The sequence below is a fragment of the Pipistrellus hanaki genome, assembly GCF_964339955.1.
Source record: "Pipistrellus hanaki genome assembly, chromosome: 12".
Lineage (NCBI taxonomy): Eukaryota > Metazoa > Chordata > Mammalia > Chiroptera > Vespertilionidae > Pipistrellus > Pipistrellus hanaki.
Genome location: NC_140514.1, coordinates 38,614,991 through 38,635,863, shown reverse-complemented (window position 1 = coordinate 38,635,863; position 20,873 = coordinate 38,614,991). Strand labels below are relative to the sequence as shown.

At 45.8% G+C, this 20,873-nt stretch overlaps 1 protein-coding gene across 21 annotated transcripts in view; it reads right to left on the bottom strand.

Annotated features, from left to right (window-relative positions):
• Positions 1-20,873, bottom strand: part of DYSF (dysferlin) — a 192,137-nt gene that overhangs the window by 33,571 nt on the left and 137,693 nt on the right. For 12 of the 21 annotated variants that reach the window (XM_084901152.1, XM_084901159.1, XM_084901145.1 and 9 more), the window contains 5 exons: positions 20,626-20,727; positions 20,354-20,515; positions 19,139-19,304; positions 18,533-18,609; positions 12,579-12,641 (listed from right to left, as the gene is read on the bottom strand). In XM_084901152.1, coding sequence (XP_084757278.1) covers positions 12,579-12,641; positions 18,533-18,609; positions 19,139-19,304; positions 20,354-20,515; positions 20,626-20,727 — 570 coding nt within the window. The remainder of the gene's footprint in view (positions 1-12,578; positions 12,642-18,532; positions 18,610-19,138; positions 19,305-20,353; positions 20,516-20,625; positions 20,728-20,873) is intronic. The other 9 variants (XM_084901143.1, XM_084901147.1, XM_084901151.1 and 6 more) reach the window with 1 other exon arrangement.

Here is a 20,873-nt window from a genome sequence, read left to right as displayed (position 1 = left end):
CTCCTGGCGTCATCTTCAGTACATATTCAGATCAGACCACTTATCCCCTAGTTCTCCATCATCTGGATTGCTGCAACCATCTTCTAACTGGCCTCCTTGCTTTTACCTTAGCTGCCAGATCTATCTCAACACAACAGCCACACACATTGGAATATGTCACCTCTCTATACGAATCCCTCCAATGATTTGCCAACTCCCTTGGAATAAAGTTAAAGCCATTACAACAAGTCCGTCATGGTGAGGTTTTCACTCCTCCCCGATCTCATGTCCTCCTACTTTCTTCCTTTCTCATGCTGCTCCAGCCACAGTGACCTTCCTTGTCCTTCAAAATTACAGCACCTGCATGCTCTTCCCATGGCAGGAAGTCTATTCCCATGATAGACCATAAGTGCCCTCTTCACCTCCTCCAAGTCTTGACTTAATTGTAATCTATTTTACCCTCCTACTCACTATATTTTAAATCATGACTCCCAGCAAGTGTTATTCCCCTTTCCTTGCTTTTTCTCCTCACAACCAACATCATCTGACATCGAATATATTTTACTTAGGATTTTGTTTATTGTGCCTCCTTCCCCATAGGGCAGAGATTTTTATCTTTTTAACACTATGTCCCCGGGACTTAGAACATTGCCTGGCACATACTTGAAGTTCAGTGAATAATTGGTGCATATATGAATGCCTAATTAGCAGGAGGATGGGTGATCCTTGGCTTTTAGATCTCCCAAAGCAGATGACATACCATTAAAATAATGGGTTTAAAAGGATGTTTGGTCCAGCCAGTTTTCCCACCAGAAAGGGGCGAGATGAAAATGTAGACGGGGCTGGGGGGGGGGGGGGAGAGTGGGGGAGAAGAAGCAAGAACTAGAGATTTGCGATGGTTTCTGATAAGGCACCCCCATACCCTGCCCCTCTAGGTTAGCCCAAAGATGTATAAGAAAAATACTCCTCCATAAATTTGGGGGTCTAGTAAACAGTAGCCACCACAGAGCATTGACCTATGGATTGAAGGGTCCTGGGTTCGATTGCCAGAGGAATTAGGTCATGGAGCATTTGGCAGAAGATGGCTGCCTTTGTCATTTCCTGTGGATCCCAGAGCTCATGAAAGAGCTGCCAAATTGTACCATGCTCTCCAGAAGGGCTTGAAAACGAGGCAAGAGAGAAAGAGAACAATATGACAAGACTGTGTGGTGTATGTGCTCAGAAATCAGTGGAAATCAGATAGGTCCAGAGAGGACACATGCTGGTGACCAGGAATCCCTCCCTGTGAAAGTCATGACATGATGGAAGCCCGATACAGAATTTAGCTGCCTCCCGAGGAGAGGACAAGGAGTAAAAGCCCAAAACTGACTAAGATTAAATCTTCACTGTTGAAGAATACCAGGACTTTTCGGCCATTGGGAAAAAATGTGAACTCAACAGAGATATTAAATTGAATTATAAAAAAAATAAGGTGTGACTTGAAAATATCATTCTGCCCTAGCTAGTTTGGCTCATTTGATAGAGCATTGACCTATGGATTGAAGGGTCCTGGGTTCGATTCCAATCAAGGGCACATGCTGGGGTTGGGGACTCAATCTCCAGTAGGGGACATGCAGGAGGCAGCAGATCAATGATTCTGCTATCATTGAAGTTTCCATCTCTCTCTACCTCTCCCTTCCTCTCTGAAATCAATAAAAATATAATTTTTAAAAAATACTATTCCTGCCCTGGCTGATTTTGGTAGGTGGTTAGAGCATCAGCCCAAGCACTAGGAGGGTCAAAAGTTCAATTCCAGGTCAAGGGCACATACCTCAGTTGTAGGTTTAGTCCCCAATTTGGTCGGAGCTCATGCAGGAGCAAACCAATCAATGTGCCTCTCTCACATCTCTCCATATATCCTCTCTCTCTCTTCCCCTCCCCTCCTTCCACTCTATCTAAAAGCAACAGAAAAAATATCCTTGAGTGAGGACTTTAAAAATGTAAAAAAAAAAAAAAGAAAAAGAAACAATATTTCTGCTATTTCACTAATCTGCCTGCTTCTTCCTGCTCTTTCTCAGGAAGTCCAAGAATAAGTTAGCTTAGCCATAACAATGAGCCCCGTGGAAAGAGGACAGCCCTTCCAGGTCTTAACCCAGGTGTGCCAAAGCCAACCAACCCTCTGATGTTACTGTAATCCCATAACCCAAAACTCCAAAGGGGTCACATGTTTTCTCATTCCAAGTGTGTTCATGACCTCATTTTGCAATAACTAGGCATCCACTCTTGGACCATGGCAAGGGAAAGAAACAAATGCAAAAGGCTTGATTGTTGAAGTGTCATCTCGGGCTCTGGCAAGAAGTCTGATCATTAAAACTTTATTTTCCCATGTTCAAGGTTCAAGGCTCCTCATCGTTCAGCCGGCCAAGCAAAAAAGTCTGATCAAGGCACGGACTGGCAGCCTCTCCAATTTCAACTAATAACCAACATTCAGTTCCTGAGCAACCAGAGCCATGTAGCAAAGACATGCTTCTCCAACCCTGATCCAGTCTAATGGGCACTCTAATCCCTCCGAAGACCCAAATCAGCACAGCACATTCCGAAGGTTTAATTTCCCGTCTTCATTCGTTGGGCCTAACACATTTTATGAATATGGGCAGCAAAACTGACAACAATAACCTAAGCTTGCCTTTCTGAGAAGGGAGGAAAGTATAGGAGAGGGGTCATAGCACTTGTGATGACCACTTGAATCAAAGAGAAAAGTTCTTGGTAAAATGTATTTATCACCAAAGTTATAATGTGAAACCTTGGGTCACTACATTAAACTATACACCCATCTCTAAAACATAAGTCCTTTAAAAAAAAAAAAAATTAAGCAGGCCTTCGTTGCCTATGTCAACCCAGAGATAGACATCTAGACTGTGTTGAAAGGAATTTCTCTCATAGCACAGATCATTATCATCAAGATGGTAATGACATAACAACCCAACACTGGGGTTATTGTGAGGCCCTGAACTAATGTCTGTAAAGATATTCTGAGGCCCGTAATGTTTACCATGATAAATGCTCTTGGTGACATTGCCAATATCATCACTTTGATCCCCAATACTGCTGCCCCAAAGCTTCACATTTGCATTACTGACATCATGACATGATGATTCCTCTAATTCTTTCATTAATGTCCTAAGGTTTAAGAAACTGAGCCTGTTTGTTCATGTGCACACTAATACAAACACAGACGTGACATACAAGTACTCATTTCTACATGCAGATCAGACAAACTCCCACATAGGCAGATACCCCAATTTCAAACCTTCCTCACCCCATGCATACTAAGCCTCTTGTGCCCCCCTCAAACCACACAAACATATGCCCACAGCCAACTACCATGTTGATTCAGCAGAACTCCACACACCCATAACAAAAATCACTTAATTATTTCCACAAGTGGAACACTGGGCTTTCAACCTCTTGTTGACACTTTCGCAGTCCTGCCCCTATGTCTGTCAAAGGGGGATCATTGCTCTGCTTACTCTTACTTAAAGCTGGACCAGCAGAGGTGGGAGGAAGGGAAGACCTTTAACCAAAATGCTGAATTGCTTCCAAAAGGCCCAGTGAATAAATGTGCCTGAAATCTAGCAAAGTCAAGCAGATGGTGAGCAGAGAAGGGTCAATCTGACTATTGGCCTGTTCCAGATGGGGGACCCAAATGGGGTGGGGAACCCTGTGAGAAATCCCAGCTCACTGTCCCTTTCCCAACTCAGGAGCCTAGGGTGGATACATGGATCCATGACCTGGTCCTCGGAGGACAGCACGACCACATATTCCCATGCAGAAAGCCTAGAAAAATGGAATCTATCCAGTAGGTTGAATGAAAAGGATCCCATCAGAATCTTCAAACTTAGGGAGAAAGCAATGAGACATCACTAATTCAGAATCCTAGATGATTCCAATAGGGCCTGGGCCAAAGCTTACCTTCCCTTCATTCTGCTTATGTAGACAATTTTGCTTAACAAGCGTTCCAACAATCTGCTTCAGAGAAAAACTATTTTTGAAGGCCTTCCCAGAACTGCAGAAGCATTCATCAAACTATAGACACCAATCTTAACTATCTTAAATTCAATTTTAAAAATATTTTGGGGGCACCTACTATGTGCCAAAGTCAACTGACTTCCTAGTTACTGTGTGTATTTCCATGCACACACACACACACACACACACACACAAAAAAAATCACATTACTTTTTAAATACTTGTATTTTGAACTTGCTGTTAATTCAGTATGGTTTCCCCATACCTCAGTGAATGTAAGAGAGGTGTGGAAGACACTGGGTGGGCGAGTAGGCTTCACTGAGCATCCTCAGGAGGACCTGCGCTCAGCAACGAGTTCCAAGCACTGTTCTGACCCAAGATAGGGGGCCGGGGTGGGACAAGAATGGTGACAGAACCAATAGCGGTAAAAAAGGCATTCAATTAGACCTGAGAGAAAATGTCTTGTACAGTAGATTTCCAAGGAAAGCTGAGCCTTTCCCTTTGGGAAGAGAAGAACCTTTTTCCTCTGGGTGGGAACACAGGTCCCTCATCGAACAGGGCAAAGACCTCTCGGGAAAAGGGGAGCATGGCAGGGTGGAGACAGAGGCAAGGACCAATGGTTGGAGGGGACCGGGGCCTCCTCCTGCCTGATGAGGCCCCAGAGTTTGCCAGACAAGTTTCACCCCGGGCTGTCCCCACTGCAGTGTGCATCCAGGGAGGAGGGGTGCACCCCCGAGGAGACCACAGGAATGCCAAGCAGGGGAAAGGCGCCATGAGCCAAGGGCTCCGGCAACAAGGATCCAATATCGGCGGGTGACTCCAGCCCCCGTAACAGGAGAGACCGTAAAGTATGTGCTCTGCTTCCCAACCAGCAAACACAGCAAATAACCAATTACTCCAAATAGCTAACAGATTTCGGCTCTGATTTCCCTCCCCTTGCCTCCCCGGTGCCTTCACTTGTCATTTGATGGGCGATTTGTATTTGCTCTGAGAAAATGAGAGAAGGAATGACTCACAAAGGAAGGTCCAGATCACACGCAGTGACAGGCATCAACCCTCCCTAATCAGAACTAATGGGAGTGGGGGGAGGCCAGGCTGCACTGGCAACACATCTGAACGGGAGAGATTTTTAAAGAAGTACAGTTTTGTTACTCTCAAGCACATACAGCAATTCTTGCTAAACCAATATTGCCAAAAACATGTTCTTAAAAAACCCATTTCAAGAAGATAAGTAGCTTCCTCATTAGCACAACTGACATATACCAAAGCACAGGTAAAATCACCGACATTATTAACGTTCAAATGTTCTGCTTCAAGCTCTTGAGTTCAGAGGTGCAACCATGAGACAAACCCGCCTTGGATGCCTCTGGGAAGGCTTCCTCACTTAGGAGCCACACCCTGCAATTGATTCCTTTGCTTCAAAGTCTTTGGATAAATTGTTGTCAGTACTCAGGAGCTGCACTGAGGCATTCCCCCTGAAGCTTGGAATTAAGGGAAATAGGTCTGTCCTTCGGGAATTAGAACATGAAAGCAAGGCATCATGGCTCAAAGCAAGGAGAGGCAAAATCACCTCACCGGGAAGAGTGGCTCCTACACTGAGCCTTAACCCTGAGTGAGTAGATTGTATTCATACATCTAGAGTAGGGGTGTCGAACTCAATCAGAGAAGGGGCCAAAATCTAAAATCCAGCCTAAATCGCAGGCCGAATGGTTTACTGAACAGTCATAAACTGACAATGTCATAAACTGACAGCGGAGTGCAGTGATGACAGCGCGGTGCGGGCCACATTGCAAGGCCTGGCGGGCTGGATTTGGCCCGCGGGCCTTGTGTTTGACACATGTGATCTAGAGAAAGAATATGTTTGAGAGAAGACATTGGTCAGTTCTGAAAACAGAGGGAAAGAGGAGTAAGGGTTCGCTGTTGAGAGACATTCACATAGGCACCATCAGGGGAGAGGGGGCATCCGCTTAGGGACTAAAGCTGTCCCCACCTTTAAAAGTAGATGTAGTCACCCATCTTGGTCCGCTGCCATCAAATTTCAAATCTCTGAATTCTCTCTCCTCATTTTGATTCATCGCTCATTTCCAATCCCAATTTGTCTTCCCATTTGCTAAGCCTATAGAGAGACCACAGCTGGACCACTATCTGAGGTCACATTCCCTAAGCAGAAGTATTTCTCACTGTAATCTCATAAACTGGCAACCTCAGTTTGACTGAAGAAATATGTATCCAGCCCTAAGAAAACTGACCCTTCAGGTAAAGGTCTGATGCCATAGATTAAGGGTCCACTGAGGCAAGACTGTGGAACTATTGGGAGAGAATCGGGTTTTTTTGTTTTTGTTTTTAAAGATTCCTACATAGGTCCTGGTTAGAGCATCTGCCCAAGCACTGAAGGGTCATGGGTTTGATTCTTGATCAAGGGCACGTACCTGGGTTGTAGGTTCGATCCCCAGTCCAGGTTTGGGTTCATGCATGAGGCAACCAATCGATGTGTCTCTCTCTCATCTCTCTCTCTCTCTCTCTCTCTCTCTCTCTCTCTCTCTCTCTCTCTCACACACACACACACACACACACACACACACACACACACTCCCCTCCTTCCATATCTCTAAAAAAAAAAAAAAAGAAAAGAAAAAAAAGAAAAAGATGATTCCTACATAGGAGTTCATAGGCAAGGACCGTGGCCCTGACCTAGCTAGCCAACACCTGGTGGCCACAACAAACAGAAACAAACTCTTTGCCCAGGAGAAAAGCATCTGACCCTGCTTTCCTTCCCCATGTCTCCACCCTGCTGGAGTCCTGACTGGCCAATCAAAAAATACAGCAGCCTTTGGCTGAGTCCTTCCTTTTATCTACGTTGGAGATTAGAGGGAGCCCATCACTAATGGGCATAAGCCATCTGAGCTCCCAGGACTTGACAAGCAAGGACTTTCCTCCATGGGAATAGACAGAAAGAAGAGATTGGGGTTCAAACCAAGGGAGTCAGTACGAGGATTAAGACAACTGGTTTGTTAAAGAACTGAGTAAAAGAACAGAAGAAAACAAATGACTCGTTTATATGCATAGGAAGTCTGAAGAGATACCACAAACAAGAAGTCAGTTTGCAGTCCTGAAGGAAATATAGCCTGCATCATCTACCAGTTCAACTCCAGCCATCCACCAATTTACAAACTTGTATTCCATATTTTAGTTCTGCCTTTATAAACTACATTTTTGAAGCACTGTCTTTTAAGTAATCAATTTTTCTGGTAAATAGTAACCCACAGTTACTATTTCTTTTCATAGGTCAGACTTCCCCCTAGTATCATCTTTTTTCTTCATGAAGTAGAGCCTACAGAAATTCCTTTAATTGGGGTCAGCTCATTGTAAAATTTCCCCATTTAAAATTATTGTTTGAAAATATTTTTTATTTCACCCTTAACTTGGAAATACCCGCTTCACTGACACCTATTTTCTGTCAGCACTTGGAAGGCATGATTTCACTATCTCCGTCATGCTTTCGTCTTCCTAAATCTGAGGACTGTTGTTTGTTTCTCTTTAATTCGTTCTGGATAGTCCTCAATCTTTTCAAATATTACATATTCCCCATTTACTCTATCAACAGATACAAAAGAACATTTAATATTGTAAAAGTTAACATCATTCAGGATAAAAATTCCTTGCTAACTAGTAATCATTTCTCATTGGTGAAACTTAAAAACATGCACTTTTAAATTAGAAACAGATAAGTAAACTCTCTATTATCAGTACTTGGAATATTAAACTGAAGGTCCTAGCCAATACAATAAGACAAGAAAATTAAGCAATAAAAAAGAAAAAGAAAGAAAAAGAACACAGAAGAATCAAATCTGTGACTAATCACAAATTATATGAGTTGCTACATGGAAAACCCAGAAGAATCCTCAAATCAGTAGAATTATTAGGGGAATTCCATAAAGTTTCTGAATATCACACCAGCATATGAGAATTAATTTCATTTATATACAATCCAAAAAAATAATTAAAAATGTACCTCAAAAAGCCCAAGTAAAATTAACAATAAACTAGCTAGAACTAAATCTAACAAAAACAGCACCAGAAATTAAAGGTGATCTAAATAAATGGAGAGACATTAAATATATAATGTTATTGTTAAAATATTATAAAAATGTCAACTCTCGCCAAGACTGGTTTGGCTCAATGGATAGAGCGTCGGCTTGGGGACTGAAGGGTCCCAGGTTCGATTCTGGTCAAGGGCATGTACCTTGGTTGCGGGCATATCCCCAGTAGGGAGTGTGCAAGAGGCAGCTGATCGATGACTCTCTCGTCGATGTTTCTCTCTCTATCTCTCTCCCTTCCTCTCTGTACAAAATCAATAAAAATATATTTTTTAAAAAAAATGTCAACTCTCCACGAATTTATCCAGAAACTCACTGTAACTCACTCACAACTCACAACAGTTTTTTTTAAAGAAGTAGACAAGCTGATTTCAAAATTGAGGTAAAAAAGCAAAGGACAAGAAGAACAATAACACTCCTGAAAATGAAGAAAGTGCAATGTTTCCTTTACCAGATGTCAAGGTTTATTATAAAGCTGTAATAAATAAGGCAGCGGGATATTAGTACCAGGAAAGACAAACAGACCATTGGAACAGACTAGAGAGCCCACAAACAGACTCACACTTAAATGGAAACCTAATACATGACACAGCTATCATTTATAGATCAATGATACCAGAGAGGTCATTCTATAATTATATGAATTCACTGGTTATCTATCTATGTGGGGAAAAATAAAAATCTAGTCACCACTTCACACTTTACACACACACATCAATTCAGATGGATTAAGGACTTAAGTATGAAAAAACAAAACTCTAGAATTCTTAGAAGAAAATGTGCACAAATGTGTCCTTTTAAAACAATTGTTGAAGCAAGAGAGAGAGATATAAAGTGATAGCCCAAGACATCATATATATATATATATATATATATATATATATATATATATATATGAAGAGAGCTTAAAATGACTTAAGTCTACAAATTAAAGAAATAAGCCTAATAGAATTTTCAAACAGCTGGTTCTTCATATAAAAAACAACTATAAAGTAGATGAAATGCTATTAAGCCTGGTAAGAAAGATAAAAACACAAATCTATAAAATTAGGAATGAGAGGAACATATATTGAAGTCCTTCTTCTATTGTTATCATGTGTATTAATAGGCAAAATCTGGGAACTTTTAAGCCACAATTGACTAAAAAGTAGAAAGTGATCAAAGAATCCCCTTCCTGACAGGTGCTGGGCCCAATGTGACAAAGGAGTACAGAGTCTGTATCTTCCACAATTACGCAAGATATGCATTCCTGTGATTGATTCATATAATTTGTGATTAATCTCAGATTTGATTCTTCTGTGTACTTTTTATATTTTTTCCTTTTTTATTGTTTATTTTTCTTATCTTATTGAAGCATCTTATACAATTATATAAGATATAATTCAGAACTCACATAATATAACACCATTTTCCAGAAAAGATCATGTGGGTATCCTATTTACCAGCTAAACCATAAACACAATTTACCTGGTCACCACCTTTTTCTTTTAAATATATTTTTATTGATTTCAGAGAGGAAGATTTCAGTTGCAATAACTGTAATACCAAGACCAACTGACCAATTTGGGTTTACTCCAGGAATAATGCCCCACACTAGGGACCAAGCCCACAATCCAGGCATATGCCCTGACTGGGAATCAAATTGTGACCTCCTGGTCCATAGGTCAACACTCAACTCCTGGCCATGCAGGCTGGGCTGGCTATCACCTTTTAAATTACGTAACTGTTAATAATTTTTTAAAATTTAGGTTGATTTGTATCATTACATATTTTGTACACAAGCAAGACTATTAAAATATTTGTATCATGCAATTTCCCACTTGCATAATTCAAAATCATAAAGAGTGGCACAAATGTATTTTCAACCCTTTAAGAAATAACCATTTTAATGCCATAGACACCATTCAAGAGCACAGAAAATGAGAGTCTACCACAAAAAATATATTTTATGAAACTATTATAACCCTGGTATCAAAGCCTAGAAAAAGAAACATAAGGCTTATTAATAGAGATGTAAAAATCCTAAGTAAGTAATAGCAAATCTAACTCAGTGAAACCTTTTAGAAGTTCTAGTCACAAACTTCCTTTTACTAAATTAATAAACATTATCCATTCTCTAACTAACAGTATACTGACTGTGGGCCAGAGCCAGCTGAACACCTGCTGCTCATCTAGAATGTCCACTGCAGCTCAAAGCAGAGGACCTGTATGTTGAGCAAGAATCAACTGTGCTTGTTCTTAAACCAGTTTATGCCAGTTGCACTAATATGGTAATTAGATCAATGCATAAGTATTACAAAAACATATAAAATTTGAATTAAAAAAGGGCATATATCTATGGAACCTAATTTAATGCTTTTTTTTAATGATGAAAGTTAAAGATAAGTGGGATTTTTTAAAGGTGGGAGGAAGAGATCTTAAACTTTAAAAGAACCAACACAAATTTTTTGCAGGTATTTTTAAGATCACACAGTGCATCAAATTTCAATAACCTAAAAGAAAATCATAGGTAATGCTCTTTGGATTTGGTTTATACCTGAAGAATGACCATACTCAAATAGCAAATCCAAATTCAAAGAGGCCTTGGCACATGTCAAATAATTGACAAATGAAAATATATGGATACGATTAGAAATTAAATGTTTATGGTGCCTATGTATGACTTTTAATGAGTCCTATTGAATCAACTTTTTCAATTAGCCTGTCACCTACCTTCCTTGATCAATTAGATAAGAAAACTTCAGTTGCAGTAACTATAATACTAAGACCAACTGACCAATTTGGGTTTACTCCAGGAATGCAGGACAATTATACATTACATCAACAGAACAATGGGAAGCAAAATGATCAACTTGATAAATGCCAAATAGCATTAGGTAAATTAAACTTCTGTACATATCAGTAAGAAAGTGGTGATTTTAAACTATTAGTAAACTAATAATAGTTTAAAAGAGCATTAACTTAACAAAATCAAGAATATCTATCTGAAACTATCAATCATTATTATAATTAATGGGAAAATAGTAGAGGCCTTCTCATTAGAATCAGTTACTAAATATGTTTGCATCTCAATTATCAAATGTTATTTTGGAAAAAGGAATAAAGTATAAATTAGAAAAAAAGGTAGCATTTATTCTTGTTTGAAAAAAAAAACAATCTTACCTACACAAAAAAGCCAATAGAATAAATTAACAACTGTCAGAACTAATGAAGAAGCTTAATAAAGATTATACTTCAAAATAAACAAATAAAAATATTATTTTCCTATATCCCAGCAATAATTAGTTAGACAAAGTCATTTAAAAAAAAAAAAAAGATATTCCACTTAGCAACAAAGGCTAAAAAAAATAGGAATAAAAATGGGCTGGACCTATATAAAGTAGATTAAAAATAACCCCTCAAAATAAAATAAAATAATAGTAGAAATTAGGGGGGGAAATGTCCAATGATAGTGCAGTAGTTAAAACTTTATGGGTGTCCATATAATGAAATGACATGCTGCATATTTTAAAAGAATGTAAAGATATGGAAAAACATTCACAATATACTTTTAAGCATTAAAAAAAGCAGATTATTAAAAAGTATAATATAATTCCATTTTGTTTTAAAAAAAAAATATGTGTTTAAAAGATACCTAAAAATATAGGCACATTATAACCTTAATGGTGTTTGACTCCAACTGGTAGGAATACAAGTGGCTTCAACTTTCTGCCTGACATTTATTTGTGTTGTCTATAGCCTCTATAATGGATATGTCAGGGGGTGGGGAGGATCTAAAATAGAGATTGCCTTCTCCTAAACACCCACTACAGCATTGCCTCCCCTGCCACCATGAATGGAATTGAACTTTTGGCAGGTCCTGTCTCTTCTGCCCCCCCGTAGTTCAGGGGCTGCCCTTGGCCCTCAGCGTGGGATTTCATGAGTGTATGCAGAAGGCCAGACACCAAAGTCCTCTTCCTGGAAGGATGCCCAACCACCAAGATGGCAGGTAGGAAAGAAGTGGCCCTGCTGGAACTGCAGGAGCGGACCATGGGCACCTGCAGACCTCTCACAAGAGGCTGCTGGAGACAGCCAGGGTTCCTGGGTCACACACAGCCTTCCTGCCTCTGGGAGGGCAGAGAAAGTCAACCTGCTGCTGGCCACTGAGGCTTCTCGTGTCCCGTTTCTCAGCAGTCAGGGTCTAATCTAGAGACTTCCCTGTTTCCACCGGTTCATGCAACCCCAACCACACCACACCCCCAGTCCTCATGCAGTAAATGGCATTAAGGAAAATCCCAGCATGCACTGAGAGATAATTCAGGGATGTCTGTGTCTGTGGATCTTCCTTTAGCTTTCTCCCACCTGCTCCATCACCGCACAGGACAGATAACTGTTTTCTGCGGGAGCTCAGGAAATCCTTCCTTTTCTCCCTTGAGCTCCCCCTTCCTCATCCCGTCCCCATTCCCAGCCCCCCAGGGAAATCAAGGAACCCACAAATAGGTAAATAATACATACATGAGGACTGGATGGAGAAGATGCCATGTTAGTGGGGGCCGAACCCGACAGACGGTCTGCAAGCTACAAATTAAACACGCTGGTTAGCAACACGATTAGAGAAACCACTTCAGGCAAGGCCGGAGAGCCCTGAGGAAGCACTGCCCACGACCGAACACTCTCTGCTCTCCCTCCAGCCTCCAGGAGGCTGTGCAATTGTGGGAGGAACATGTGCTTTGGAGATGAACAAGCCTGGATTCAAATCCTAGCCCCATTGCTGTACCCATTGCATGCCCTTGGCCAAGCATCTGACCTCTCAGAGTCAGCATCCCCATCTGGAAAATGGGTGAAAAGCTACCCTCACACAGCAACCTTACGTGAGGATGAGATAATGGCCATGCACACCTCGCACAGGTGAGGCACAGGAAGGGGATCAGCCAATGCCTGCCTCTTGCCCACTTTCTCACTGCCTTTGGCCACTGACTCAATGCCACGCTTACATGCCCCCCCCCCCTTTTTTTTTAAACCTCGTCATCCCTGGTGGTTTCTTCCGACAGCTGAGCTACAGCAACACCTGCTAGGGCACAGTTCCTAAGCTAGTGCAGGTTTCCGGGTCTTCTTTCCTCCAGGACAAGAGCCAATGCATCATGTGGCTTCCCCAAAACCCTGCACAAGAGCGGCTCTGAGAGTTTGACTCCCCCTGTGCTCCAGAAAGTTTTCCACATCCTTTTCTGCCACCAGATCCTTGCCTGCCATCTTCTGCGACTGTGAATCCACGTTTTATAGGGTGAGTCCCTGGCCACAGGGTCCAGGGTCCTTGGGCGTCAGGACCTGGAGGTGGGCGACTTTTGCAGAGGCCGTTACAACAACAGCCCCGGAGATGGGACCCTCCCTGGATGAGCACCCGTGTAGTGGACAAGGCCAGGAGGTGGCTTGCAGGCAGGGGCGGGGGCTAGCAAGTGCCAAGAGGTGGAGGAACAAAGGAGCACAGCATATGCAAGAGAGAGGGAAGGTTCAGGCCAGGAACATAGGGCTGGACCCGGGGCTCCCGGGGTTGGACCCCTCTCCTTCCTTCGAGCCTGAGCAGGAGGCTCTGGGGAGTCCAGAGAGGCCAGGCCCGAACGTCCTCCTTTCCTGGGCAGGAAGAGCCCGGGAGGCATGTTCACTTGGGATCAGGAACGCTTGGCCAGTGAAGCCTGCTAGAAACTTGGGGGGACCTGGCAACTACAGACTCACCCCTGTGAAGAGACAGCACTGAGGGAACCCTCGCCTCCCCGGGACTAGCCCTCAGAGCTGGGCAGGAAAGCAGAAGGGCCCATGGGCACCCAGCCAGGCCACTGGATAGCTGGGGGGGGGGGGGGGGGGCGCCTGGCCACATGCTGGTGGGTGTGGTGTGACCCCGGAACAGACCGGATGAACTCCATGTGAAACCCCCAGCTGTCCAGAGGTGGCCGGGCCAAGTAGCAGCTCTGCCCCCTCCTATTCTCATGCTGAACCTCACAGAAGACTTACTGTTATTTTTAATACGGTTCGTTTTTAGAAAGGTGAGAGGGAAACCGGCAGTTCACCAGAGCAAGAGGGAGAAAAAATAAAGCTAAACATAGTGCTCCAAAGATCTGCTCCAGCTTCCGAAATTACACGTTCCCCTTTGGGACTCGGGGCATAATTTGCTGCTCCGGTTCTAGGAGCACATTTCCACCTTCACGGCGTCCCAAAGACTATAACCGGAGCAGCCAGCTCAAAATTAGTCCAGGCCGGGCAAGCAGGGAGCAGCCAGCCCCAGCACCCCACCCACCGCACCCCACGGGGTGGGGCACAGGTCAGCATACCTCGGGAAGCTTCTTGCATGCTAGCTGGGGTTTCCTCCATAACCCCCAAGGCCTAACACACACATACTCTCACACACACACACACACACACACACACAGTCCCACTACTAAGCCCTTGCCCAGCCACTCTACCCTCCAGAAAAGCCTTCCTCTCCCCTCTGCTGTTCCAACCCCACCCCCTGGGAGAAGCTTTCCTGATTACTGTGGCCACACTGACCTCCAAGGGCCAAGAGAGCCCATGACCTTGGTGTCCTTGCTCATAAAGGGTTTCATCACTTTGATATTACTCTGATCATCTCATTTTAAATCTGCTAACATGCCTCTCATCTGTCTCCCAACCACAGTGAAGACATCCCGTGTGCTCCTTCTCTTTATCCCTCCTCAACACACATGTATTCCCCACCCCCAGAAATTCTTCTCTGGAAAGTTAAAAAGGAGATGACCCTCCCCCTCTTCCCCTCCCCCCCAGAATGGTCTCTCAGGATTATAGCCAAGAGTCACCCTTCACCAGGTGTCTTCAGGGGCATCTGGTGGTTGGAAGTGGGGTGACATATGGGGTGAACAGAGGACACCACCTCCACTTTGGGCTTCAAGGCCCTCTCTAGGGAGCAGCAGGTTCGGGTGTTCCTGCACACTGATTCTCTGATTCTCTTCATAATCAGAACACCAGAGCTAGCTTAATGAAAAAGCAGCTTAGTAAATGAAGACCCCAGTTTTGTTTGAAAGATAGAGTCCAATTCAGAGTCAGAGGCATAATCGGAGACAGAGGAGAAGCCCAGGAGAAAGGCAAGGCTAGAGAATGATGGGTTGGTAGCAGTTCATTCAGATTGCGTTCTTGGTTGAAGGCAATGCCTATTTATTCATTTTTCTTTATTTCCCAAATTTGATAACATGAATATATATTTATACTCAGGGGGGAAAAATAAATGAGATCCTTTTTTTAAGGCAGAGCACTAGATGGATAAAAGACCTCCATGCCCCCTCTCTGAGGATATACCCATGCCTGCCCTCAGAAAGTTAAAGGGCATGGCCACGATGCCCGCAACACCACCACTGAGACTATACACACACTGGAGAGTTTGCACACACACCTACTCCCAGCCTCCCCCCACCTCTCACACATTCATGAGAGAGACAGAGACAGAGAGAGAGAGAGAGAGAGAGAGAGAGAGAGAGAGAGAGAGAGAGAGAGAGGGAGAGAGAGAGAGGCTACATCCACCCCAGGCTATGGATCTGAAATCTATACAAAGGACAGACACACAGACCAAGAATCAACCCTGGAGTTAATCTGCATAAGACTATCTCATCCCATCCCTCACGCTGTGGAGAAGAGTTCACAGGGTCAGGCACCCACTCATGAGGGACCATCCTCACCCCCAGAAGTGCTGACCTACAAGCTCTGGAAGGCAGAGCAGAGAGACGTTTTCGATTATCTCTAGAATTGGCCACTCTTGACAGAAACCGAAACATTTCTAGAACCTTGAGGTACATTCTACCGTGTCCGTTTAATGACTGGAGCATCAGGAAAGTCTGAGGTGATGTTTTCCAACATGTGGCGGGCTCATCCCAGGAACGGGCAGATGATGGTGAGAAGTTACATCAGCAAAGAAGGTGCAACCAAGGAAGGAGATGGAGGAACCAGGCAGAAGCCAGATGTGGCAAGAGCATATGTGAAGTTGGGGAGGTGCCCTGAGATGGGTCCACAGCCCAGACCTGGTGAGCATAGCAACAGGGGCCACATCACAGGAAAAATGAAACAGGCTGCCAAGAAATACGGTTGAACAAGCAGAAGCCAGGAGAAATCCAAATTCTTGTCCCTCCCATCCTCAGAGGCCCTCCATTCTATCTGTACTAGGGGAGCAGAGAGGGGAGGAGAGCTCAGCCAGAATTATCTGGCAAAGCATTTGCTCTGGAACCTCTGACTATTGGATCAGCCTTGGAATGCCCAGTCCTCCCAAGTGCCAGAGGATGTGCAGGAAAGACAGAGGAGGAAAAGATTTCCTGGATCAGCCAAATCAAACCAATGGATCTCAGAGGAAAATGCAATACAAAAGCAGTTTTCCCTTAACCCCCCAATAAACCCCATTAGGGCAGGGCTTCCTAGACCCCAGGAACAGTTTCCATGCTGACCTCCGGATTCCTTGAGAACAGTATCATGAACCCTCCCTCAGAAGGGAAGATCAATGAAGGGAGAGTCCAAGCCTCCTCCATCGGAGCAGGCAGACTTCACATCCTCCTTCTGCCTGCCCACCTGAGACCCTGTGAGCCTGGCCCCATGTGGACATGCATCCAGGAACCCAGATCCCAGATCCCTGTCCTCTGTCTGGCCAGCAGCTCTAGGCGGAGTGGCTGTGCTACCACAGATAACAGACCCTATTCTGCTCAGACCCCCACCTCAGTCCACTGATGTCAACACCAGGAGGATGACCAGACGGGGCCTCCTCACTGTCTGCCTCTGGCTGTGCTTGTAGCCAGCGGGACCCAAAATAGTCCCTCCTCCCTGCATCTGTAGACATTTTGAGGGCAGCACACACAGAACGGAAATCCTGCTGGACAAGCCCCACGCTTCCCTCCACAGACTCAGACAGCCCGCTGAGAGGGTGGGAAATGGGAGCCAGGATCAGGCAGCCTGGAGTTTGGGGCTAATTATCTGCCTAATTTGGCTACAAACACTCACCTAGGCCTGAAAGCACTAGCACCCAGTACAGCTGAATCCTTGCAGGGCCAGCTGAAATGTCCTCTTGGGCTTCCCCATTCAAGAGAAGCTCCTGCCTAGACCCCTTACAGAGTGTGGGCAGGTCATCCATCTGTCCATCTGTCCATCTGTCCACCCACTGTGCATCCACCAATCCAGGCAGACTTCATTGGATATCTCCTGCTAAATCAGCTCCTCTGCTAAGCATTAAGGACACAAAGAGAAACATGCCCAGTCATTGCCCTGAGCCTAGTCTAGGAAGGATGCTTCCATTTACAGAGACAAGCAGAACCGAAGGCAGGTACAATGACCAAGATACAGACCAGACTTGCAGGAAAGGGGGAGGAGCCAGGGAAGAATTCTGGAAGGAGGTGACTACAACTAAGTTGAGTCTTAAAGAATAACCAGGTGTCCCCAGCAGAAAGGATAGAGCCCTGGAGAGCCACAGACACAGGACAAATGGAGAGTTTAGGACTTCTGAGGACTCTCAACATCAAAGAAGCTGTAGATCAAGACCTCCTGTTCTAGCAGCAGTAAGGCCCAGGACAGTCCCTGGGAAGTGAAATGATGAGCAAGTGATAAAGAAGAGGATATCAGCCCATAGTATCAGAGGGAAGCCCCTATCAACACACCTCCAGGGACAGCTTTGAGGATCCTGAGTCCAACACAAAGCTTGCTCTCCTGCTCTCAATGCCAATATTGGATTGATGGTTTAAAGAAAACAAACCCCCTGAAGTGCTACACCATCCCATCCCGGTGTGAATAAGCAGGCTGTGGGCATGAGGACACAGCTGCTAACTGCGTAGACTAGGAGGCTCTGCCCTCAGGCAGCCCTCATGCTCTGGGAGCCCCAGGTGCCAGGAGTGTGACCAGCATCATGCAAAGCTGAGAGGAGGTGACAACCTAGAACAGATGGCCAGTTTGAGGCCTATGCTCGCTCACGGTGAGGACTTTCTCCATCTCCACTGCAGGAAGGACTGGGTGGTCTCAGCCCGACAGGACCCAGAGCCACCCGAGGTCCCCAGGTGGGGAGAGTGCTTCCCCTCAGTGAGAGATGCCACACACACCCTGCCATGCTGTTTGGCATGAGTGTCTGACTCACCAGCTGGCCCTACATTGCTGAGTGCATAGCAAAGGGACTCCACTTACCTGCAGCAGGGTGGGACACCCTTGGAATAAGGTCCCCCTCCCACCCCGCTCCCTTCCTTTTCCTGGACACGGAGGAATGCAGGAGGTGGAGAGACTATTGGCTTAGACAAAGACCCCTCCTTCCAGGCCCCTTCATCTGTATGATGTCCTTCCACCCAAGTCCAGAAGGAGAGCTCTTGTAAAGGCCATGTGATAAGGGAAGGAGAGAAGCAGTGGAAGAGATGAGGAAGGGAGTGGAGAGCAATCAAGGCCAGCTCTTAGCCAGAACCAGTGTCTCTTCCCCAGGACCCAGATCATCCTACCTGGATGGGGATGAGGGGCTCCTTATCATCAATGTCAATGAGCACATCTTCCCCAGGACTGAGTAAGCTCACATCATCTGTAGGAGAGACCAGTGTCCAGGCCTGAGAGGGGCTCCCTCTGGGATCTCGTCCCTCTTCAGCCACAAGACTCAGGAACTACTATGAGACAAAACCCATCTCTCTCTCTCCCCACACTTCTCAATCTTCTTCTTTCTCCCACCCAGTTCTTCCCTCTCCCATCTCTGTCCCTCCCATCTTCCTTCACATTCCCTGTCTCCTGAATGTCTCTCTTCCTCCCTTCCCATTCTCTCCTCCCTCCTCATCCCGCTGAATCCCAGCATATCTCTCTCTCCCTCAACCACCTCTCACTTCAGCCCTCACCTCTCAGCCCCCCACAGACATGTGTACCTCCTTCTGGTGTGCCCAGCCCAGATCCAGACTATGCCGTGAGGAAGACGAGGTCCCTACCCTTCTGGTCAGCTGAGCAGAAACTACCCCTCAGTCAGGTCCCAGTAAAAGGAGAGCTTCAGGACAACTCTCAGTGGAAGTCCCGCCTGCCCAAGCCCCCTCTGCCAGGCCCTCCCCATCAACAGCCCCTGCACCTACCTGGGCCACCCTGTGGGGATGGACTCTCTCCTGAGTAGGGGTCACACAGGAAGCTCTCCAGAGAGCGGATGGTACACTGGCCTACCACAGGCCGGCGGCCAAACTGGCGGTTATCAATGACCTTGATCACAATGGGAGGACAGTAGAGCTCCTCCCTGGGCAGCATCTGAGCAGAAGAGAAGGGACGTTCTGAGCAGCGGCCTAAACCCATCTCTGGGAAGGCTCAGAGGAGCAGGGACAATCCCAGGGAGAGAGAATGACTGTGAACCCACATGTAACCTCCAGTGGCCATGACTCCAAAGTGGAGGCTGGCTGAACCCAAGAGCTGGCTAGGGAAGTAAAAAACATACTTTTCCTCATGCCTCTTGAACATTCTATGTGAAGGCTAGCTTTTCCCCACAATTTTACCTTCCAAACACATCAGCTCAGCCCGGAGTGAAAGCAAGTCTCCTTTCCCTGAACCCTCACTGGCTGGGAGGGGAAGAGGGGAGAAGTTGGCCCAGGACTCAACATTTCTTGCAGACAGTCCCCCCCCAAGTGGATACTCAAGAGTTGGCTTATAGTCCCAGATTCTTCTCCCCACCCCACCTCCCCAGCCCCAAAAGCACTTTGAACACAACTTGAAATAATTTATATGCTCTCCTTCGGTGGCGGGTTTGGCTCAGCCAAGAGGAGGCTCCTGTTGACAGCCACTGGGCCTGGAATTTCTATAGTGCTTTCATCTTGCAAACCATGTTCCTTTCCTCAGGCTTGCCTTGATCCGGCCACTAGGCCCAGGCAGCCCCGGGAGCTGGAGAGGATTGGGGGCCAGAGAGCAGTAGGGTGAGCCCATCTGCGGAGGCCCAGGTGGGGAGGCCAGTCAGGGAAGGTTTGGAAGATCAGAGCCCTGCAGGTCCCTGAGGGGAACTTCAGAGGACTGAGTCCTGCCCTAAAAGAGAGAACGGCCATGATGATGGGTCCTTAGGACCTCTGGGGACTCGGGATCTGGGTAGGAGGGAGCAAGCTAGTCCCATCGGTGTTGCTCACACACTTCAGCTCTTCCAGTGAGGAGAGCATGAGAATTTCCGCCCACTTTCATAGACAAGTGAGGTGGGCGAGAAGCCATGACCACACAGGTTCCTGAGAAGTCAGAGCAGACTCCCAGACTGCTTGGTGTTGCCAGGAGGTTCTAGCCACCAGGACACTGGAAGAGGACCACAGGGGGTTCAGGCTCACCACTTCCATGAAAAGGGTGCAGATGTCAAAGTTGGGGTTCTTCCGGAGGTTCCTGATGACACAGGACTGTACTGTCTTGCCCCCGCACTCCACCACAAGGCTGGGGGAGGAGACGTTGGCCAGCTGGTAACTCTTCATGTTCCGCAGGCCCCATGCCAGGATCTGGGGACACAGAGTGAGGAGAGCAGCTAGAAAGGCCATGGGAAGGCTGGGCCAGGAAGAGGAAAGAAAGTCCAGGCTGCCCTCAACCCCCACACTGGAGCCAGGCTCACCTCGATGGCGGTGCGCTGGAGAGCTGGCTTGATGTTCTGGGGAACCATGTAGACGTTGGCCTCCCTCTGGGGTGGCGGGTAGGGCAAGTCTGTGTCCTCCGACTACAGGGAACATCAGGTGGAACAGACAATGGGTGGGAGAAAAGACCAAGGCAGAGAGACAGGTGGGATGGAAAGAAGGATGTGCATGAGAAAGACAGAAACAGAGAAGCAAGGATACACAAGTGGGCAAAGAGCAGGCAGAAATG